The sequence below is a fragment of the Gopherus evgoodei genome, chromosome 3, assembly GCF_007399415.2.
Source record: "Gopherus evgoodei ecotype Sinaloan lineage chromosome 3, rGopEvg1_v1.p, whole genome shotgun sequence".
Lineage (NCBI taxonomy): Eukaryota > Metazoa > Chordata > Testudines > Testudinidae > Gopherus > Gopherus evgoodei.
The window spans coordinates 95549389-95573936 of record NC_044324.1 but is presented as its reverse complement, the minus strand read 5'-3'; the positions used below and the strand labels follow the sequence as shown (position 1 = coordinate 95573936).

Below are 24548 nucleotides of genomic sequence, written 5' to 3'. Positions count from 1 at the left end.
AGTAGGTTAGCATCGTTTATGTGGCTCATACACTAGGGGATGGAGAGAGACACTTCTCCAGTGGGTTTCACAGCTATTTGCTGATAGCAAAGGAATGTTGAGACTATGGCATCTTGTGTTCAATTTTAGGTTCAGGAAAGTAGGGCGCCGTTGTGCCAACAATCCCTTCTACCCCGTCCCATGTAGCTTCTTCCTGTCTAGCCTCATCTCCCTGCCCCTGTCCCATCGCTCAGACAGTCTCAGTCTCCAGTCTTCCATCCTAGACTCTTCACCTAGTCCCAGTATCCCTTACTCAACCAGCCCTGGGCTATTTTTCAAAGTCCCAGTCTTCCCCTGCACACCCTGGCTACTAGTCCCAGTTTCTCTCTTGGGGTTCCTCATCCTAATATCCTACCCCCAGTCTCCTTGCCTGGCCAGTCCCAGTCTGTTCTGTCCCTATCAACCCCACCATTGGGCTGCTCATCCATTCTCAGTCTTCCGTCTTACCTAGGCTCCTTGTCCAACCTCCCCCTAAGTCAAAAGAACAAAAAGCCCACAGTCTGGCTTCCAGCGTTGTTTCTCTTTCTCCCTTCCCCAACGAGCAGGAAGGAGGAGCATTTACTATCCAAAGTGCTTCAGATCCAAAGCGGGCAGCTTCTCTCTCTTTGGCAAACCTCCTGTGGCCAAACTAAACAGGATTCCTAGGTTGACCCACCTGACCAAGATAGTTGAATTGAAATTTCTGCTAGGGATGGTATGGAGTCAGGATATTGATGGCCCTTCCACCGCTTCTCTTTCATGTCCTTAATCCCCCATCCTCACACACCTGAACTCTCACCTCAGCAAGAGTCCGATACTTTACAGACCAACGTATTTTCAGTTTAGAAACCTACAATGTTCTATTAGTACCTAATGAAAATATTGGTTGGAATTAAGATTTTGAGGAATTGGATATATGCCTTAGGGAAGACTGTGCATTGGAACTGAAAGATGATGTTGAGATGAGTGCATTTGGATTATAATGGTTTATAGGGTGACTGGACTCATGGCTTTTGGTTGTCCTGGTGCAAATATTATCTTAACTAGCAATTTCCCAAAGTTTTAGTAATTGCTTTGGTGGAGTTTGCACTTGTGCAATCTTACTTCTAAATTAACAAAGATTTTGTTTCGTTTCAGAAGTGTCAATAAATATATATAAATTGTGACTAAAACACCAGATGTGTAATGCTCAACATATCTTCTAGAGTGGAGAAAGATTAACATAAAAAAGAGAGGGAATTTAAGTGTAAATAGTGCTACAATATAATCAGTAATCTTTTTTGTTTGTTTTATTGCTCTCCAGGCCTTTTTATGGTTATCATGAAAAGGAGAGAGAGTTTATGAAGATCTATCTTTACAATCCTTCAATGGTGAAAAGGTAAGGCTATATAAAATAGAAATCTGTGTTCACCGTGGCTTAAGAACCAAAAAGGGAGATGAGATGACTATTCCATGTATTTTCATTTGGAAGAAACATGTACATTTAAGATAATAACAATATAAGTAGGACTGTTGATTAATCACAGTTAACTCAAGCGATTAAAAAAAATTAATCGTGATTAAAAAAATTAATCATAGTTTCAATTGCACTGTTAAACAATAGAATACCAATTGAAATTTATTAATATTTTGGATGTTTTTCTACATTTTCAAATAGATTGATTTTAATTACAACACAGAATACAAAGTATACAGTGCTCATTTTATATTTTTTATTACAAATATTTGCACTGTAAAAATGATAAAAAACAACTGGATTTTTCAGTTCTCATACAAGTAATGTAGTGCAATCTCTTTATCATGAAACTGCAACTTACAAATGTAGATTCTTTTTGTTACATAACTGCACTCAAAAACAAAACCAATGTAAAACTTTAGAGGCTAAAAGTCCATTCAGTCCTACTTCTTGTTCAGCCAATCGCTAAGACAAACAAGTTTGCTTGTTTACATTTACAGGAGATAATGCTGCCCTCTTCTTCTTTACAGTGTCACCTGAAAGTGTTCACATGGCACTTTTGTAGCCGGTGTTGCAAGGTATTTATGTGCCAGAGATGCTAAACATTTGCATGACACTTCATGCTTCGACCACCATTCCAGAGGACATGCTTCTATGTGACTGAACTCCTTGGGGGAGAATTGTATGTCTCCTGCTCTGTTTTACCCGTATTCTGCCATATTTTTCATGTTATGGCAGTCTTGGATGATGACCCAGCACATGTTGTTCATTTTAAGAACACATTCACTGCAGATTTGACAAAACACAAAGAAGGTACCAATGTGAGATTTCTAAAGATAGCTGCAGCATTCGACCCAAGGTTTAAGAATCTGAAGTTTCTTCCAAAATCTGAGAGGAACAAGATGTGGAACATGCTTTTAGAAGTTTTAAAAGAGCAACACTTCAATGCGGAAACCACAGAACCCAAACCACCAAAAAAGAAAATCAACCTTCTGCTGGTGGCATCTGACTCAGATGATGAAAATGGACATACTGCTGCACTGCTTTGGATCGTTATCGAACAGACACCGTCATCCGTATGTATTCTGGAACGGTGGTTGAAGTGTGAAGGGACATGTGACTCTTTAGTGCATCCGGCGCGTAAATATCTTGCAATGCTGGCTACAACAGTGCCATTCGAATGTCTGTTCTCACTTTCAGGTAACATTGTAAACAAGAAGCAGGCAGCATTATCTCCTGCAAATGTAAATAAACTTGTTTGTCTGAGTGATTGGCTGAACAAGGAGCAGAACTGAGTGGACTTGTAGGCTCTAAAGTTTTACCTTGTTTTATTTTGTACATAATTCTACATTTGTAATTTCTGCTTTCATGATAGAGATTGCACGACAGTACTTGTATTAGGTGAATTGAAAATTACTATTTCTTTTGTTTTTTACAGTGCAAATATTTGTAATAAAAAAAAATATAAAGAGAGCACTGTTCACTTTGTATTCTGTGTTGTAATTGAAATCAATATATTTGAAAATGTAGAAAACATCCAAAAATATTTAAATAAATGGCATTCTATTATTGTTTAATAGTGTGATTAATTGCACAATTAATTGTGATTTTTTTAAAATTGCATGATTAATCGTGATTAATTTTTTTAATAGCTTGACAGCCCTAAATATTAGTAATTATTGCCCCCAATTCAGCAAAGTATATAAGCATATACCTGATTTTAAGCATGAGAATAGTCTTAAGGAATAGCTTATGCAAGGGAAATGAAACATGAAATGTAACTGCAATTGTCTATTCAGACTTAAGTATATTCAGTCAAAATCATTCTTGTATCTCTGTTTAAATCAATGGAGTTAAAACAGGATTGAATTTAACATAGTGATATTTCAAGTACTATGAGGTGAATTTTCATCAATAAAATGCTTGTTATTAAGTTTTAAATTTTGGTATCCAGTCACAGAATTTAAAATGATTTGGAAAAATCAGATAATTTAGTATAAATCAGTAATGTAACGTTACGTTTATTAAATGCAAAGAACCGTTAATGCAACATTAAGATAGAGATTAATTACACAAACCACAGGAAATTCAGTCTTTATACTTCATAGCATAACTGAAATCCTTTGGATCTATGTAATATTTTGTATCGTATGTTAACCTTACTAAAATCTGATTTATGATTATGAAAAAGCTGTCCATCAATAGCTATTAGCTAAAATGGTCAAGAATACAATCCCATGCGCCAGATGTCCCTAAACCTCCAACTGTCAGAAGTGTCTGGCACTGGCCACTGTCAGAGATGGGGTAGATGGACCATTGGCCTGACATGGAATGGCTGTTCTTATGTTAATGATTGTCCAGAAAGTTATTTGGTCCAAATAAGTAGGATAATAGAATTTTGCAAGGCTTTTTCATATGGTATTAAGTTGGTCTTAATATATTGTATATGTACAATGTGACTAAGTTGCAATTGCTGTGGGAACTATATATTGAAACTTTTAGATTTTAATCATTTGTATTTGAACTATGTTATCTTATCATAGTTTCTTCCTTTAATTTCCTAGTTTTGATTTTTAGATAACATTTTATTGTATTATATAGTCAAATATACTGAACCCCTTTACAAATGCAGATATCATTCAGATAAATTAATTTCATATGTTTGCAATTATTCAAAGGAAGACATGTTTGTTTTAATGTACAGCCCTTTGAAGAAAATACATGTCTGCAGATATATGCTGCATCACAAAGGTTGCTTTGTTAAAAAGTTAGAGTACTGTATTACGCATACACAGTTTATACTTTTCAAACATTTATGACTTGTTTGTTAATATGGCAAAGGACCACAGGGGAGATTTTCAAAGTCACAAATAACATTTAGTTATACAACTGTCCTTGGGCCATTGAGGTCAATGCAAAGCTTTCCATGGACTTCTGAGGGCCTTGGATCAGTCCCCAGAACTATTGGTATGTGCTATGATACTTCCATAGAGCTTTTTATAATTGGACAGTTACAGCTCCTCTGTGCTTATTATTATTAGGGCAGACCAGTTTTGTTAAGAACATTTGTTAAAATGTAGACGTTTGCAGCATTTATAATGTTAATAACATCAAATATTTTGTTGAACTTTTAATTATTTATTGTGATTTTAATTGATAAACCCAATAAGATGGTGTAACTTTTCAATGTTTCAATTTGTTTTTAACTTTAGAGTATGTGAGCTTTTACAAGGTGGAGCCATAATGAATAAATGTTACCAGCCTCATGAAGCCCATATTCCCTACCTCCTGCAACTGTTTATAGACTACAACCTGTATGGAATGAATTTAATAAACCTGGCTGCTGTCAAATTCAGAAAGGCAAAGAGAAGAAGTAAGGTGTTTATTTCTCAAGGCTAAATTATAAATAATTGTCGGTTCAAACCACTACTTCCAAATGGAACAACATTAGGTTTCCAATTTTGCCATTGTTTACTCTGTCTTAAATACAGTTGTGTATTATCTGTGTGCTGTATATTGTCCTTTATAGCTTTGCCTTCTTCATCAAAATTCACTTTGAGCTTTCTCTCATTGTTCTAATTTGTGCATATTTTCTGGACTTGAAGAGCAAAATAGAGTGGGGAAAGGGCCACTTAGAGACGTGAGCTTTTTGCGTAACTATCAAGGCATATGCTACCTATGACAGATGTGGATTTGAATGTCAAATCACAAAAGTTAGGCACCTGTTTTCCAGTCCAAAATTATAAAGGAAGTTTTTTCAGCTTGTATCACAGTTTTTCTTTAGTTGAAGAATTCATGTAGAGGTTGATTGACTGATTGCATTGTTTAAATACTTTTGGTGTTCATTCTTTGTTGTGCCCTAGATTCTTTGTGGTTTGTTCTTTATAGTAGTGGCACATTCATAAACTTATAGCTAGGTTATGTTGTTCTCCTCTGACAAAATTTTTAAGGAAAATGCTTTTAATTAATTATACCACTGCTGTTTTCTCCAGGTTGAAATTTGAAATGTATGCCTCTGAGAAAGGGAGATATTTTTAACTCTCCTTTTGAAAGATCAGTTTGGCATGTTATACTTTTGGGTAACATCAAATTCCTATGACATAAAAGTATAATTTGAAAATGATTAATCCATAATGTGTTAAATGCTTTTAGTATTTTGATGGGTCGGGAGAAAGAGAGAGAGACAAAATGACTGAGATTTAGAAAATAACTACTAGTCCATTTGCAGTGCATTACTTAAACAAAAATGTAGAGTTGTGTATTTATCTGTCAGAGCTACAAAATGATGAGAGTTTAAAGGAATTGTTACAAATTATTTGCATCAGAAATGGTAAATAGTAATCTATATGATTTTAAATTGTCGTTCCCTTTTTATTTTTACACACACTCTCTCTCTCTCTCTCTCTTTTAAATCACCAAGTGGAAAGCGTTGATTAAAATCAACTTTTTCTTTTTACTTCAGTTAGGATGGTAACTGGAATTTAATTCAACACACAAAACAGTATATAAATTTTTTTTATTAAACAAAACAAGCCTTTAATATAGCACATGACATGTTGTGCCATATTTATGAAGCTTGATGTTAAAAGTTTGATATTTTCCCGATTCTTTCTATATATTGAAAAGCAGCCTTTAACTCAAAAGTTTTTGATAGAGGCCCATGGATTCAGCATATATATTTTTTATTTAAATGTTTTAAGAGATTGTCATGAGTTTAGGCCTATACATATTTGAAATAAATTTGGATTTCATTTGAAATTAGTTTATTTTAAAAAATTAAAAAATACAGTTTAAACAAAAAATAAAAAAAAATGATTTAAATTAAAAAATCTGACTTTAAAAAAAATCATCACTTTTTGTCCACCCTGAGACAGACAAACACACCTGTTATGAAGCCCCTTATCGCCATTTATTTTAAAGGTATCTAAAAAGCTTTTGGAACCCTTAACCTTTCCACGTTCAGGAATAATTCCACCCTCTTGCTGTTCTATATGTCTGGAGCAGTGGGAGGTCAGAGGACTGCAGCTCAGCTAAGGAGAAAAGATCTTCAAGGGGAATAATCTGTGGGGCCCTACATCCAGTCATTGGGAAGGATTGCGGAGAAGCAGGATCAAGTACTTGCATTCTCCCCAAGATACCAAAAGAGCCTCACAGAGGCAGGCAAATAGGATGTAAGACAGTGTTCCCTCTAATTTTTTAAGTCCGTGTGCATAATTCATTTTGTTATGTGCACCAATATAGAGGTGATGTGTGGCGGGGGTGGGGAGGCTGAGGGGTTCAAAGTGTGGGAGGGGGCTCAGGGCTGGAGAAGAGGGTTGGGGTGCGGTGGGGTGAGGCCTCTGGCTCGGGGGGGTGCAAGCTTGGATGGGGCCAGAGGTGAGGTGTTCAGGGTGTGGGAGGGGGCTCAGGGCTGGGGCAGGGGGTTGGGATGCGGGGGGTAACCCCACTACATTTTCCAATAATAAAGCAGCGTGCTGTTCTCCTTCAGGTTCATCATTTTTAAATGACAAAATCATGACTGTAGTCTCCTCTTGAGGTAGCCTGGATGTACAGTAGAGGCTCAGAATCCCATCAATTTTACATTGAGCAGGCTCTCCTGCATCATGTGGGAAACTAACAAACAGCCTTCAATGTGGCATTTTAAGCCTGGATCTGATGGGAAGGGAGGAAAGAAGCTAAGAAAAAGACAAAACAGTTGCTGAGATAGAACTGCCAATGACAGAAAAGATGGAGTCAAGGGGAAACACTGAGAAACTTCTGCAGAGCAAGTGAAATAGAAATAGAGAGAGGCTGGTGGAAGTGGAACAAATGGTACCCTGGATTGCTAAAATCACTAGGAGTTGGGGGCTCCATTTGTGGGGGCGGGCTCTAGGGTGGGGATGGGGGTGAGGGGTTTAGGATGTAGGCTGCCCCGGGGCTGCAGAGGGGAGAGAGGACTTTCCCCAGACCCCTCTCCTGGGGGCAGGTGAGAGGCACCTCTCCCCAGCAGCTCCGGCTGAACTGGACTGGGGGAGTGGCACCTCTCCCCGGCTGTGGCAGCTCTGGTGGGGCTGGGCCAGGGGAGGGGCGCCCACTGATGTGGTAGCTCCAGCTGGGCTGGGCCGGGGGAAGAGCACCTCTCCATGGCGGCGGCTGCTCTGACAGGGCTGGCTGGGTCGGGCTGGGGGAGGGGCACCTCTCCCCACCTGTGTGGCCCTTGGTAGCCTGCTCCATGGCTGCGCAGCTTACAGGGAACTTAGATGTAGGGAACACTCTCTTCTTCTGTCCTCCCTTCAGAGGTCTACTTGTCTAAATGTGGGGAGAGGAAAACAACATTCAGATGTCACACTTGGCTTGTAGGTGGGTTAAAGAGTTGTGGCAAGTTTCATTACCTGTGGAAACAAGTCTTCAGGGCTCTAATCTCTTTCTCTGCCTCTTGCTTCAAACAAGCTCTGCCTAGCCTCTCAGTTCCTTGTCAGGTCTGCTATTTTTAGTCATCACTGGAAGGGTGAACAAAAAACAACTGTGTCAGGCTAGCCCCTTAATTTCTCTCCCATCTTTAAGTTTGAGAGATCTAGTTCCTGAATGGAGGAGAGGTTGGAAGGGGAGAGTGGGAGTAGCCAAATGAAGCACATGCCCGTTTCTTCTTCCCCTGTGGGCAGTACCACAGATTGTCCTGGCAGGGAGTAGCAAATCCAATATCAGTTCTGTACCTAACTGTGCTTGTGGGAATCAAACCAAGATGGCTGATTTACACAGGCAGTCCTACTACTCAGACAGCTGTACCATTTTGGAAGTGTGATTGCTAAATAGGCAGATCCATGGTGAGGGACAAAGTGGTATTCTCAGACCTTGCCTGCATATATCTGGAGGAAGCAGGTATGTCTGTTCCCTCCTTCTCACTGGGGTATATTAGTGAGGGGGACAGTGCCCTCTCCCATACCTGCTGAAGACCTGGAGTCTTCAGGAGTTGTTTCCTCTTTTGCTATGAACCCTAGGGTTTCTCAGACATTGTTGTAAGGCAGAGATGGGCAAACTACGGCCCGGGGGCCAAATCAGGCCCTAGAGTTCCTGCTGAGGAGCAGGGTCCAGGGCTTGCTCCACTCCACGTATGCTCCCGGAAGCAGCAGCATGTCCGCCTTCCAGCTCCTACATGTGGGGCAGCCAGAGGGCTCCGCACGCTGCTCCTCCCCCAAGCAACCACGGGCAATGGGAGTTGCAGGGGCGGATCCTGCAGATGGGGCAGTGCACAGCAGATCCGCCTGCCACCATGTAGGAGCCAGAGGTGGGACATGCCACTGCTTCCGGGAGCTGCTTGAGGTAAATGCTGCACATAGCCTGCACCTCTGACTCCCTCCAGCGCCCCAACCCCCTGCCCCTGCCCTAAGCCCCATGCTGCCCTCCGAACCCTTCGGTCCTGCCCTCCTGCACCCCAGAGCCTGCATCCCCAGCCAGAGTCCTCACGTCTCCACCCTCACCCCAACCTCCTGGCCCCATCCCAAGAGCCCACATCGCCAGCTACAGCCCTCACCCCCTCTTGCACCCCAACCCCCAATTTCTTGAACATTCATGGGCCGCCATACAATTTCCTTACCCAGGTGTGGCCTTCGGGCCAAAAAGTTTGCCCACCTCTGCTGTAGGGGCTAGACTATATTCCAGGAGTGGAAAGAGGACTATAGGGGTGCCCCTAAATCTTCACAAATAACTTCTTCTTTAAAATAGACACAGATTGGGTTATTACTGAAAGTGACCCTTTCTTATTTCATTTATTTGCAAATGGATGTTGTTGTTTTTAAAAAAAAAAAAATAGTGGCAAGAATGCTTTAAAACCATTATTGTTTCAAGAAAATACATTTTCAAAATAAAATTATTTTTCCTAGTATGTGGTCTACAGGTAAAATGTTTATTAAATACTTATTTAGCAGATTCAGTACTATACCTTTAAAATATAAATGCTTACTGAGTTCTATTGTGTGTGTATTTGAAAATGTGTATGAAGCTGTTTCTCTAAATGATACATGGTGAGTATCAGTGAACATGCAACTAATTTTGGAGAAGAAAAAAGTATTTACATTCATCTAAGTATATATTTACCCTAGGGACCGACACTTGTCTCCTAGATCAGTAATATATCTTTGTCAACAAATATGGAAGATTTTGTTGTTGAAGGCTATAAATTGAATTAAAAAAAACTATTGGTGTGTGCCACAAGCCAATAAAAGTTGAGAAAATCCCAAATCCAAGCTGATCTTTAGTGTGGGAGTGGAAGACTTGCCTACTCTTTTTAGAGTGTATTTTTGCTGTTGTCAAAAAGCAAAACTGTTGCTTCTAGTGCCACTGCCTTGTGTGTGCTTCATTGTCCTTCCTCTGAAGAGTTAAGTTCCATAAGGAGACCAAGGGGAGGTAGTAAATCTTCAGAGGGCACTTCCCTCAACTTGACCCTGGAGCACAATTCCTTAAACTGAAACCTCTGAGCAAACTAATACAGGACTTTCTTTATCTGCAGGTCAGACGCCATCTGCTTTCACTGCAGATTTCTACTTACTCTTATGGACACCACATCTGGAATACATTGTGTATTCTCTTTCCGTTCAGGGCATAAGACAGATGAAAAGTGCTAAGTAATGTTTAGAGTTTTATCTGGTATCTGATTTCTATTGAGAGCTTGGCTGAGACCTCAGGCATTTGGGAATCTTTAGGGAGGTTAGATCAGAGATGACAAATAATTTCCCTGGAAGCGCACTTAAAAAGCAAAAAAGAAAAGTAGTTTACAGCTTTAATTTTAATGATTTCATCATATGCTGTGAATATTTGTTTTTCTTTTTTAGTGTGTGTCCACATGAATCTATTCATAGGTAGAGAAATTATGAGTAAGGTAAAGGGTAGTATGATTCCTTTTTGAAGTCTATGTTGTAAAACATTTCTTTCCTTCTTTCAAAGCATTCGTATTGCTAGTGCAAACCTATAACTTTAAAAAGGTAATTAAGTGTGCAAATAAAAATGTAAAGTATTGTAAAACTAATGTGCTTTCTTATGTGTTTCTGGTTTTAGGTGATACTTTAGGTGGAATTGGATGTTACAAAGATCATTTGCCAGAAAATTCCATTACTGGAACTTTTTTTCGATGGGAAGAGGATGAAATACCAAGGTCAGCATGTCTAAACAACTTTAAAAAAAAAACACGCTAATATGTAGAGAAGACAGAAGCTTACAGGCAGTTAAATATATTCATCTTGAATGACCTCTGAATTCCAGTGTTTAATTTTAATTATCCCAGTATGCCATTTTTCTTTGTGCAAAGAATGCAAAAATTAGTCATGACATAGGTAATAATTTTGTTTTACTTTAGTTTTGACAAGGACTCATTTAACCATCATCTTTTTTTCAGGATTTTGTTACTTGGTTGTAAAAACTCATTGTAGTATAAAACTTGAAATGCAAATGTAAAATTCAGGTGTCAGTTATTTTTAAAATAAACTTTCCAATTATTGGCATTTGATTAAAGATCAAATAAAAAGTTATTTCAGAGAATATTTACCTCTTCATTGATAAATTCACATTTTTGTAATTACCACTTAGCTGCTGTTTCCTAAAGACAGCAGCAACCATGCAGAGCTTCAAGGTCTCTTGCACTCTTCTAGTCTTCCATGAGTTTCCCACTCTTTAGTCAGTTGCTTGTAAAGATGGTTGCAACAGCTTTACAGAAGTGTGTGTTTGTGTGTTCTCCAGAAAAGAAAGATGAAAAAGAGAGTGGAAAATACCTTGTGCTGCTTTGAGCTACTTAATATATCACAGCAGATTCATTCCGTGAGCCTTCTAAACTTTTTCACAGGTCTTGTATCTGCTCACATTTTCAGAAAGCTTGAGATCATTCCTTTCCTTTCAATCCTCTTTGAGTGTCTTCTGCATATTCCTACTTGTATGGATCAAGGTACCTGTGATGTGAGCTTCCAGAATCTTCTGGTGAGGACTGTGTTGGTGCCACTCATCTCTCCCTCCTCACAGGATGAAGGATTTTGAGGGTATAAAGGGAGTGATGTCAACCATTCTTCAGTTCCTTCTAGTCCTTTATGGTGCAGTGAGCTTGAATCATATGTGATGTTCTCAATATTTCGTTTATCATTTTTTTTTATTTCTGCCCTTTGAGAGTTATTTTTATCTATCATTAGTCCGCTTTTCCGAAGAGAAGAAAGGCGGGTGCCTGCAGCGCCTCAGAGATCATCTGAACCCACAAAAGTGGAAGAGCCACCTCACATTCCTGTTGATGTATGAGCCTCTTTATGTTTGGTTGACTAAGACTGGCAATCTGTAAATCCAGCATCAACTTTGGAGATCCACTCACTATAGCATCTAGTTGCCTGGTTTAAGTAGCACCACAGTCACTGGATTAGTCCTGGCTGACCAAGTTCAGTGCCAGGGATCCATCACTCCTTGACTTTGGAGAACCACTTGCTACAGTGCAAGTGTGATACTAGGGGTCTAGCATTGTCAACTATTCAGATCTATTAAATGCACACATTCAAGAATTGAGAGCTTTTACAAAAATTCTCTGCCAATTCAGCTTATTCCTTATGCATCCATCCTTATGCATTTTAATCAGATCACAGGACAAATCATTGGCCATTGTCCTTGTGAAAGATGCGATGGACACATGGAATGTTTAAAGACTATTGCATCAACTTTATAAATGTTATACATATCTTTATTTAGTGATTGTATTCCTGACTAAATAGGGGAGCTAAAAGTTTTCCTGCAGGAACTAAAAACACTGGGCTGATAATTAATGTACATCCCTAATGCAGGTAACAATTCTGCAGAAGTGTCACTCCTGCCCTCCCCTTACACCCTCTGTCCTGGGAAATAGCATATACTGGTTTGACTTGGTTCAATAGGCCTGCATACAAAGCACTGTAAACTGTATAAAGAGACTGCTCTTCTCAGGAAGCGGGTCACTCATCCTCAATCCAAGAACTGACATTAGACTTGTGACCAAGAGAGGCAGACCATGTGGAGTATGTAAAGTACTTTAAATCCTAGCCGTCTCCATATGGAAGACTGATGACGGCCCGGTAAGCTACACTTGCATAAGCTGTTTATTGTTTTTTTTAAGATGTGTGATCTCTGTAACGCTTTTAGTCTGCAATAATAATAATTTGCTTTATAAAAGTTGGCTGGTCACTGGCTAACTCTCTGTCATTTCCTCTGCGAGAACAGAAATGCAGGTTCAGAAATAAAAGTCCTGTACTAAAGTCAGACCTGCTGAGATAATCGCAGTGAATTGCAGGAATCTGCAGCCTAAGTCCCTAGTCTGAAGAGAGAGGATTGTGGGATCCTCCCTGGAGAAAGTTGACTGTTAGAGGTCTGAAAAGGTACCTAAGTGGAGTACCTTCAAGAAGGCTACAAAGGGATCAGAGATTCAGTAACCCTGGAAACTGGAAGTCCTTATCAGCAGTTGGTGATAGGGAAACCAGGACTTCTGGAAGAAATAAGCTGAATTGACTGGAAGGGCATCTCAAAGCCCTGCAAATTTTCTGTGTCACAGGAAAACAAAATACAGTGGTTACTGATCTCAGTCATCAGTCAGTCTATCCAAGGAATGTGACATGTAAAACACGAGAGTCTTCAGATTTTAGAAGCTGGCCACAAGTGCCAAAAATAGTGAATCTTCTGCTCCAGATGCAGTTTTTCAAGAGTATTCCTCATTCTGGTGGAACAGATTTTAGGTGCACAAGCTTTCTTTCTTCCTTTTTAAAGCAGAAATTTTTAAAGAAAAATAAGAAGACAGAGCTTTGCTGTAATAATGCCTCCAAACTGGCAACGGAGTCATGATATGTGAACCCAATACAGGTCTTACAGATCTTGCTATTCCCTTATTTGCAGATCTACCTTGTCAGGGGGCATAGCTTCACCTAGAAAAAAGATTTGTGCTTTCTGCTTAGTTAGTAAAGCCAGCCATACGGATTTTTTAGTGTAGATGATTGAATCTGAGGGTTTTCATCTGGCCAAGAACTAAACATGACAATGGTCTGAGGTCAATGGCTTGCTATTTTTAAGTCCTGCACCAATTTCAAAATATCACTGCTGGTGGAAGGAACTAGTAACCATGTTAACTTCTGATATTTCACTAACCACTACAGATATTAATGAATACTATATACCCGTCTTTCTCCTCCTTTACAGATTGGTGGCCCCTTATACAAAGTCAAACATTTTCACAATTCCCTGACGTTTTCTATAATAGCAAGAGTAAAAAATGATTCAGTAAGTCTGTATAATACAATTACTCCTACCGCTACTAAATTTGACCTCACAAACTTTGAAGTTTTGGTTGTCCAGAAGTTATTCTCAAAACTTTTATTTCTTCTACTTTAGAGCTGTAAAAATTTGTTCAAAGCCTCACAGGACTCCTTGTTGCCCTTGCTGACTCTTTACCCGCTCTCCCTCTTCCAGGAGTTGGCAACCCATGGTTGAGAAGTAGTGTAATACATCACTGGAAAAACAAGAGTATTTAGCTTTAGTTCTGAATCTGTGAAATATTAAACAGAAGATCACACTGCTCTGATTTCTATCATACCTTACCTCCACTTTCAATTCTCACCTGACAGTGTATATCTTGAGAATTATTACAGCTTAAACTAAAGCTATATGCTATATTAAAAAATGTAGACACCTAGATTTCAAATGGCTTTATGAAAAAATAATTTTTAAAAGTGTCTTTCACACTCTATCGGAATAATTTTATTCTAAAGTATTTATATCACTAAAGATACTGAAAAAATATGTATTGAATGTCAGCTATTGAAACTTTTCAGTATTTCAACAAAATTCAAAAAGTTAGTATTTTCTAGAAGTGGGAACTGCTGTAAAAGGACGAAGTCATTTGAAAGGCAGCTAGAGTCCCGTGCTGCTGTTGATGCAATAAACAGTTCCTCATTAGAAGATTCTTCATCAGGAAGTACAAAGACCTATTTATGTAATGTGATAAAGATAGTTTGGTATTTTCTCCACTTAACTCAGGTATGTTTTTGTAGCGTTTCTTGGACTTGGAAAGAGGAATTGTGCATAATAACAGCAGCAGTGGACTTGAGAAACTTTTAGACTTTGCAGTAGTTCACCTTGCGCAAAGACACAAATCCACTCTTTAAGTCTTGTTGAACCATTGAAGTTTTACTTAACTAACAACAAATAATACTGTAAATTTTGAGGAAAAAAATTGAAATAGGAGATGCTGAAAAATGTCAAGGTCTTATATTTCAAAACCTGCCAGAACTAAAAACAATTTGCCAATCCATTATAAATACTTTAATGTCTAATAAAGTTTTCTAAGCAATGGTCCTGGACCAGTGATCAGAGAGCATTTTCAGTGCTTGCTGGTGGCACCTTGTGTAAGTGATAATAGTTAGGAATTGACCGTGCACATCTACTTTTTCTGGAAGTGTAACTGTCTGGAAAACTTGTTCTACAGTTTTGGTTTTAATAGAAATTGTGATAATCCTGTGGCAGTCTGATTAATCACAGAACGATCCAGGTATGTCGAATGGGATTTATTTTGGAGGATGATATACTTTGGAGCTTAAAAAAGCTTATAGTGTCCCATTAAAATCCCAATGTAGTATACTGCCCTATATCTATATGCATACATTAAAGTATAAAGAAGATGGCAATGGCAAGGTCTGTGATACATATCCACTGCTTTAGACTAGAAATCTGTGCTTAAATAAAATTGAGCCATAGCAGGAGACCTTGATTTATCAGGGAATTCTGAAGATCTCCTAACTGTTGCTTATCTGCTGTCTATAATTTAAACTTAGTGTTAACCCTGTGAATTTTGGCTCTCATGTGGTGTAAGATGCAGCATCACACCCATCATTTTAAGATTTTAAATATTTTGAAATTGAATCTACTCTTCTTGTTAACCTCAACTTGGTTTATCATCTATTGTCTTTGTTACTTCTTCCCAAGACTCTAGTTTAGTTGGGCTGAGATTACTTAGTTATTCTGAGCACCCAGATTGGCAGGAGAGTAAATAGTAAAATTTTCCCATTTAAAAAAAAAAAATTTCTTCTGGTGAAAACAGCCACAAAAATCCATAATAAGATAAAGCACTCTGTCCATCGCTCAGATTCATAGAGTTTAAGGCCCGAAGGCACTATTATAATAATCTATTCTGGCCTGCATAATACAGGCCATAGAATTTTATCAAGTGATACCTACATCAAGCCCAGAACGTCTGGTTGAGTTAAAGCATATCATTTTAGAAGGACATCCAATCTTGATTTGAAGACTACACGTGATGAAAGATCCAAAACATATCTATATAAATTGTTCCAATAACTATCAGTTAGCCAGTTTAAATCAATTTAATATGTGCGGCATCAATTTTTGAATAGTTCTAATTTTTTAATCAGAGTGTTGTACAGTACTAAGTCAAATGGTTACGTTGACTATCATATGCTGCTTTAATTACATCTGTTGTGCATGTCCACACAACACTCCTTTTGTTAGCGGAGCCCATCCCCAGTCAGTGTTCTTGCATCGACAAAGAGAGCGTTGCACAGTGGGATAGCTACCCATGATGCAACTGGCCACTCTCTGCCACTGGGAGATCTCAGATTGAATCACAATGCATCACACAGACATGCTCATTTTCCAGTGATGCAGTTCTTTCCATCCTGTCGTTCCACGAGCTTCTGACTTAGTTTCATGCTGTTTTTAAATGGCCTTCTAAATTGTACACCCGTGATCTCTGCCTGAAAGCATGGATCCTGAACTGCTGACCAGTCTGGTGATGAGCATAAGAATGCAATATAGCTAGTCCTGCAGTATTCCATGAGCTGGGAAATAGAAAGAGACTCTGTGGTGCCTGCCCTGCTGTGTGCAATGGAAAGAAACAATTCAAGATTGCTGCTGGAATTCACATACCAGCTGCACATGGTGGACTGTTGGTATTGGGCTTGGGAAACAAGCTCTGAGTAGTGAGCACACATCATGGTGCATGTATGGAATGACAAGCAGTGGCTGCAGAACTTTTGGATGCGCAAAGCCACTTTTCTGGAACTGTGTGCAGAACTTGTCCCTGCCCTGCATCACAAGGACCACCAGAATGAGAGCTGCCCTCACAGTGGAAAAGCGAGTGGTGATTGCTGTGTGGAAGCTAGCAAATCCAGACTGCTACCAGTCAGTCCCAAATCAGTTTCGGCTGGAAAGTGTGCTGGGCTGTTCCTTCTGCTATGAAGGACTGTAACTCTGGGTAATGTGCATGAAATAATTGATAGTGTTGCAGCAATGGGATTCCGTAGCAGGGCAACAGATGGAATGCATATCCCAATTTTGGTGCCAGACCATCTTGTGAGGGATACATCAACTGAAAGGGCTACTTCTCCACGGTCTTGCAGGCACTGGTGGATCACCAGGGCCATTTCACTGACATCAATGCAGGTTGTTCAGGGAAAATTCAAGATACATGCATCTTTAGGAACACTGGACTATGTAGAAAGCTGCACACTGAGATTTCTTTCCAGAAGATTGCTTTGGGGGATGGGCATATGCCCATAATGATCTTGGGAAACGCCACCATCCCCTTGCTCCCATGGCTCGTGGAAGTAAGGCGGAACCAAGACAGAAGCAAAGAGCGCTTCAATAACAGGCACCGAATGACTGTTGAATGTGCCTTTGGCAGATTAAAAAATCACTGGCCCTGCCTTTTTGGCAGGTTAGACCTCACCGAGGAAAATATTCCGATGGTCATAACAGCCTATTGTGCATCGCATAACATTTGCAAAGCAAAGGGGGAAATGTTTTCCTAGGGGTAGGGTGATGAGATGAATCGGTTGGCTGCTGATTTTAAGCAGTCAGATATCAGGGCAATTGGGGGGGGCTATTTGAATCAGGGAGGCTTTGAAGAAGTATTTTGACAATGTGTCACAGTAGTGTGTCTTTGTGATGCATTCAACCAGGTAGTGTTTAGTTGCTGCCTTGAATGACCCCCGTAATGCTTGCCTCTTGAAAAATAACTAAAAACTACAAATGCGAAACAAGATTTAAAGCAAAGATGTAAATCAAGGTTTCCTGCTTCCTGATTTAAGTCATGATTAAAATGAATGATTTATTCACTCTGATATAAAGTATCCATCCTGGTTACACAAGTTATCCTGTTTATTCTTATTCAAAATTGGCAAAAATTCATTTTTTCCAGTCCTCTGAAGCTAGCTCAGTATTCTAAAATTTGTTAAATATCAACATCAATGGACGAGAGTGTTACTCAGTCAATTTTTAAAACTCTTGGTGCAAATTATTGGTTTCTGCATATTTTAAAAATGTTTAAACCTTAGCATTTTCTGTTTAACTGTTTCCCAGTTACTGTTGGAATAGGTAATATTTATCACTGTAAGTTGTTACTATATCATCCAGCTTCTTTCCAAATACAGAACAGTAATATTTATTGATTCTGCCTTTTCTGCATTGTTATGATCTCTGAAGGGCCTTTCCTGCCATGAACCTGGGTTAAGGACAGAACATCAGTCTTAAATTTGAAATTCCTCTTCTTTCTCTTTAACAGAAATTGTATTATTTTCTTAGAGAGCTACGCTCAGATACCAAGAAACACTTCTAACCACATAAAAATTTAATTATATCTGACATAAGATTTCATAGTCAATTTACTGGATTAGTCGTAATGTGATAAACTACTCAGTTTGATTTACAGTCTAGAGACTGTGTGAGTAACAGAGTTTGAGAATCTTTCAGAAAGTATGCCCAGCCCCTTAACTGAGTAAGTATCTTACATTAACATAAACATAAAAATGGTCATACGGGGTGAGACCTGTGATCCATCTATTCTTCTTCGAGTGATTGCTCACATCCATTCCAGTTAGGTGTGCGCGCCGTGCGTGCACGTTCGTCGGAAACTTTTTACCCTAGCAACTCCGGTGGGCCGGCAGGTCGCCCCCTAGAGTGGTGCCGCCATGGCACCTGATATATACCCCTGCCGGCCCACCCGCTCCTCAGTTCCTTCTTACCGCCGTGTCGGTCGTTGGAACTGTGGAGCGCGGCATAGCTGTCCTCCACGTCCCTAGCTCTCCTTGTTCTACGGTTGATAGTTGTAATTAGTAGTTAAGTGTAGTTAATAGTGTAAATAATATTTGTAGATATTTGTTAGCCGGTTTGGGCCGTAGCCCTTCCCGGCGCCCGGCACCGGGCTCATGCCTGGTTCGCCGGGCTTCAAGCAATGTGCGGCCTGTAAGAAGTCGATGCCGACCAGCGACCCTCACGACGCGTGTCAAAAGTGCCTGGGGGAATCGCACAGATCGGACAAGTGCCGCATTTGTAAGGCTTTTAAGCCTAGAACAAAGAAGGAGAGAGACCAAAGACTTAGGACTCTCCTCATGGAAGCGGCACTCGACCCGGCAGCTTCACAGGCCGTCACCTCGACACCGGCACCGGATCGCGCCGGCACCGGAAAGACTCCCCGGCACCGACCTTCCCCGGCACCGGGTGCAGAAGCAAGACCCTCAAAGTCTGCAACTCCATCCAGGCAGACTTGAGTGGAGCGCCCGGCACCGACATCTGCCGCGGCGCTACCGGCACCGTCGACTCCGGGCCCGGAGGGTCCGTCGAGTCCGGTCCCGCTGAGCTCCCCCATAAGATCTGTCACGCTTGCTGTCGAGGTCCCGACACCATGGTCGCTCAAGATCCCGCCGCCGCTCGCAGTCCCGGCACCGCTCCCCTCAGCGGTACCGCTCGTACTCTCGGCACCGATCGGCCTCCAGACGGTCACGGTCTGGTTCCAGCCACCGATACCGGCACAGGGACTCTAGGAGCCAGTCCCGCCGTCGATCAGCGCCCCGGTCGACCTCCCGGCACCGAGCTGGTGGCAGGTCCCGGTCGACCTCCCGACACCGCGTCGGTGGCAGGTCCCGGTCCCGATCCCAGCAGCGAGTCAGCGGCTGGTACCAGTCCCGATCCCGGCACCGAGTCCAAGACAGACCCCGGTCCCGATCCCGGCACCGGTATGACTCCCGGTACCGGTCCCCGGCACCGAGAACATCTTCGGCGCCAGGAGGCGGAGACTCTTACCAGCCGTGGTCGGCCCCTCCATGGCCTTCCAGACAACCGTCGGTGTCATCGCAGGTGGACAGTGTATATGCGCTGGGCACTGACAGACAAGCAGCCCTTTTTCAAGACCCTCCGCAACAGAACCAGGGTCCGCAGCAGTGGGGGTTCTGGACACCCTGGGCGTATCACCAAGCCCAGGGCCCCCAACAGCTTCCTCCTAGGCCTGCAACGGCAGAGCACAGGGCGCCGGAGGCGTCGTTGTCTCGCCCCCCTCCCTCCCCGGACGGGGAGGACGAGTCAAAGCAACAAGACCCTGATCTCCCTCCTGAGCCAGAGGCGAGGGCTGAGGTGGACCCCCTGCTGGACACTCTCTTGCCGGCGGTCTCCTCATCGTCTTCTCCCGATGAGGCGGTGGCTGGCACTTCCTCTAATAGTCCTCCTCCGCTAGATCTCAGGGCACATCAGGACCTCCTCAGGCGCGTAGCACAGAATTTGAGCCTGCAAGCTGAGGAGGTCTCTGAGATCGAGGACCCCGTCGTCAGCATCCTCTCCTCCGATGCTCCCACCAGGGTCGCCCTGCCCTTTATTCGGACGATCCAGGCCAACGCCAATACAATCTGGCAATCGCCGGCCTCCATCCCCCCTACTGCACGGGGCGTCGAAAGGAAGTACATGGCCCCCTCCAAGGACTATGAGTACCTCCATATTCACCCGACGCTATGCTCCTTGGTGGTACAGTCAGTGAACGAGAGGGAGCGTCATGGGCAGGAAGCCCCAGCCCCCAAATCCAAGGAGGCCAGGCGTATGGACCTCCTCGGCCGCAAGGTTTATTCGGCGGGGGCCCTTCAGCTCAGGGTTTCCAATCAGCAAGCCCTTCTTAGCCGCTACGCCTTTAACTCTTGGGTGGCAGCGGATAAGTTCAAGGAGCTGCTGCCACAGGAGGCGCGTCAAGAATTTGCGGCGATTCTTGATGAGGGCAAGAAGGTTGCACGAACCTCGTTGCAGGCCTCCTTGGACGCTGCGGACTCGGCTGCCCGTACCCTCGCCTCGAGGGTGACGATGCGCCGCATCTCCTGGCTTCAGGTTTCTGGCCTTCCACCGGAGCTCCAATACACCATCCAGGACCTCCCGTTCGAAGGCCAGGGCCTGTTCTCAGAGAAGACAGACCCCAGACTGAAAAGTCTTAAGGACAATCGGGTCATTATGCGCTCCCTTGGGATGCACACGCCTGGGACGCAACGCAGACCCTTCCAGCAACAGCAGCAGCGTCGGCTGTACCCCCAGTTCCGCCAGCGGCAGGACCTTACTAGGCACCACGGCAGAAATGGCAGGTGCAGGCCGTCGGGCAATCAAGGGGGGCAAAACCAAAGCTCCTCTAAAGCCCCACCTGGACCCAAACCTTCGTTTTGAAGGTGCGCCCGAGGGCGTAGTACCAGTATCCCCCATGGATCCTTCCCCCCCGTTTTCCAACCGCCTTTTGTTTTTCCTCCAGGCGTGGTCCCGGATAACATCCGACCGCTGGGTCTTACGCACGGTGCAGACGGGATACCGTCTGCAGTTTGTATCTTTTCCTCCCTCCCGCCCCCCACCCTCGTCCCTCTTCAGGGACCCCTCTCACGAGCAATTCCTCCGCCAGGAGGTACAGACGCTCCTCGACAAAGGAGCTATAGAGGCGGTTCCGGAGAACGAGAGAGGCAAGGGGTTTTATTCCCACTACTTTCTGATCCCCAAGGCCAGGGGAGGCCTCAGGCCTATCCTCGACCTGCGAGAGCTCAACAAATATCTAGTAAAGTTGAAGTTCCGCATGGTATCCCTGGGGACCATTATCCCATCCCTGGATCCTGGAGACTGGTATGCCGCCCTCGACATGCAGGACGCTTATTTTCATATTGCCATATGGCCACACCACAGGCGTTTCCTTCGGTTTGTGGTCGACCGCCATCACTACCAATTTGCGGTCCTCCCATTTGGCCTTTCTACGGCTCCGAGGGTATTCACAAAATGCATGGCTGTCATTGTGGCACATCTTTGGCACAGTCGCATTCACGTGTTTCCTTACCTCGACGATTGGTTAATTCGGGGCACATCGGAGCTGCAGGTCCGCAGCCACGTCCGCAGGATCACCGGCCTGTTTGCTACCTTGGGCCTCATGATCAACGTGGACAAGTCCACCCTGCTCCCCTCGCAGAGGGTGGAGTTCATTGGGGCCGTCCTGGACTCCACCGTGGCCAGGGCCCTTCTGCCGTTGCCCAGGTTCCAGTCGTTGTCGGCGATCGTTCATCGCTTGCTGGCAGCCCCCCTGACATCGATACGGACATGCCTAACCCTGTTAGGCCATATGGCAGCCTGCACGTTTGTGACCGGGTATGCACGGCTCCGCATGAGGCCCATCCAGTCTTGGCTCATTGCACATTACCGTCCGGCAAGGCAGTCACTAGACATGCTGATCACAATCCCCCAGGGGGTGTTGGATTCTCTCAGTTGGTGGCTAGACCAGTCCGTCGTGTGTGTGGGGCTCCCATTCCACCCACCCCAGCCCTCGGTGTCCCTAACGACGGATGCCTCAGATCTCGGCTTGGGAGCCCACCTGGGAACCCTGAGGACACAGGGCCTGTGGTCCCCACAGGAGGTGGAGCTACATATCAACATGCGGGAGTTCAGAGCGGTCCGCCTTGCTTGTCAAACGTTCTGTCATCAGCTTCGGGGTCGTTGTGTCGCGGTATTTACCGACAACACGACGACCATGTACTATATCAACAAGCAGGGTGGCACCAGATCCTCTCCCCTATGTCACGAGGCGATGCAACTCTGGGACTTTTGTATAGCCCACTCCATTCACCTCACGGCTTCCTTCCTCCCCGGAGTACGGAACACGCTGGCGGACCGCCTGAGCAGATCCTTCCTCGCGCACGAGTGGTCCCTCCGCCCGGACGTCGCCCTCTCGATTTTCCAGAGGTGGGGTTGTCCCCGCGTGGACCTCTTCGCGTCCAAGGGGAACAGGAAATGCCAGGCGTTCTGCTCCATTCAGGGCCGGGAACCCGGGTCTATAGCGGACGCCTTCCTTATTCCGTGGACGACCCACTTGTTCTACGCGTTCCCCCCGTTCCCGCTGGTCCACAAGGTCCTTCTGAAGGTGCGCAGGGACAGGGCCCGCGTGATCATGGTAGCCCCGGCGTGGCCCAGGCAACATTGGTACCCCATGTTGCTGGACCTGGCCATAGCCGACCCAGTTCCCCTGCCCCTTCACCCGGACCTGATCACCCAGGACCACGGAACTCTCTGTCACCCGGACCTCCAGTCGCTGCACCTAGCAGCGTGGCTCCTGCGTGGCTGACCAGTTCCGAGTTGCGCTGCTCCACCTCCGTACATGAGGTACTCTTGGGCAGCAGGAAGCTTTCCACTAGAGCGACGTACTCGGCCAAGTGGAAGCGTTTCTCCTGTTGGTGCATGGAGAAGGGTCTCCTCCCGATGGAAGTTTCGGTGGCCAATATTTTGGACTATATTTGGTCCCTTAAGCAACAGGGCCTGGCAATATCGTCCCTGCGGGTCCACTTGGCGGCTATCTCCACCTTTCACCCGGGTGGGGATGGCCGCTCCGTTTTCTCTCACCCGACGGTGACTAGATTCCTTAAGGGGCTGGAACGTCTATACCCTAACGTCCGATCCCCTGCCCCTACCTGGGATCTTAACCTGGTGTTGTCTCGGCTTATGGGGCCCCCCTTTGAGCCGTTAGCTACTTGCTCCCTGCTCTATCTTTCTTGGAAGACTGCCTTTTTAGTAGCTATTACCTCAGCTAGACGGGTGTCGGAACTCCGGGCTCTCACGATAGATCCCCCGTATACAGTCTTCCATAAAGATAAGGTGCAGCTGAGACCGCATCCTGCCTTTCTCCCCAAGGTGGTCTCAGCCTTTCACGTCAACCAGGAGATCTTCTTCCCAGTTTTTTTCCCGAAACCTCATTCTTCACGCAGGGAGCAACAACTCCACTCGCTTGATGTCCGTCGGGCTCTCGCGTTTTATGTGGAGAGGACCAAACCGTTCCGCAAATCCCCTCAGCTTTTCGTGGCAGTAGCGGACCACATTAAGGGGCTTCCCATTTCCTCGCAGAGGTTATCCTCGTGGGTAACGTCCTGTATCAGGACCTGCTATGACTTGGCTCATGTTCCTACGGGCCGTGTGACTGCGCACTCTACCAGGGCGCAGGCATCGTCGCTGGCTTTCCTCGCCCGTGTGCCCATCCAGGAAATCTGTCGGGCAGCGACCTGGTCATCGGTCCACACCTTTGCTTTCCACTACGCCCTGGTCCAGCAGTCCAGAGAGGACGCGGCCTTCGGATCTGCAGTGCTCCATGCTGCTACTTCTCACTCCGACCCCACCGCCTAGGTATGGCTTGGGATTCACCTAACTGGAATGGATGTGAGCAATCACTCGAAGAAGAAAAGACGGTTACTCACCTTTGTAACTGTTGTTCTTCGAGATGTGTTGCTCACATCCATTCCACACCCGCCCTCCTTCCCCACTGTCGGAGTAGCTGGCAAGAAGGAACTGAGGAGCGGGTGGGCCGGCAGGGGTATATATCAGGTGCCATGGCGGCGCCACTCTAGGGGGCGACCTGCCGGCCCACTGGAGTTGCTAGGGTAAAAAGTTTCCGACGAACATGCACGCGCGGCGAACACACCTAACTGGAATGGATGTGAGCAACACATCTCGAAGAACAACAGTAACAAAGGTGAGTAACCGTCTTATCCAGTATCCTGTCTTCCAACAGTGATGGCCAGTGCCAGATGCTTCAGAGGGAATGAATGGAACAGGGCAATTATCGAGTGATCCATCCCCTCTTGTCCACTCCCACCTTCTGGCAGTCAGAGGCTCAGGGACACCCAGAACATAGGATTGCATTCATTTCCAGTCTGGCCAATAGCCATGGATAGACTTGTCCTCCATGAACTTATCTAATTCTGTTTTTAACCCAATTATATTTTTGGCCTTCACAACATCCTTTGGCAACAGGTTGACTGTGAATGAAAATGTACTTCCTTTG

The 24548-nt window shown here is 44.0% G+C and overlaps 1 protein-coding gene across 1 annotated transcript in view; it reads left to right on the top strand.

The window, feature by feature from the left end:
• The window catches only part of REV3L (REV3 like, DNA directed polymerase zeta catalytic subunit), a 249830-nt gene that overhangs the window by 131472 nt on the left and 93810 nt on the right, over nt 1-24548 (top strand). The window contains exons 3-5 of the mRNA XM_030556132.1: nt 1322-1396; nt 4687-4847; nt 10505-10601. Of these exons, the coding sequence (XP_030411992.1) occupies nt 1322-1396; nt 4687-4847; nt 10505-10601 (333 nt within the window). The remainder of the gene's footprint in view (nt 1-1321; nt 1397-4686; nt 4848-10504; nt 10602-24548) is intronic.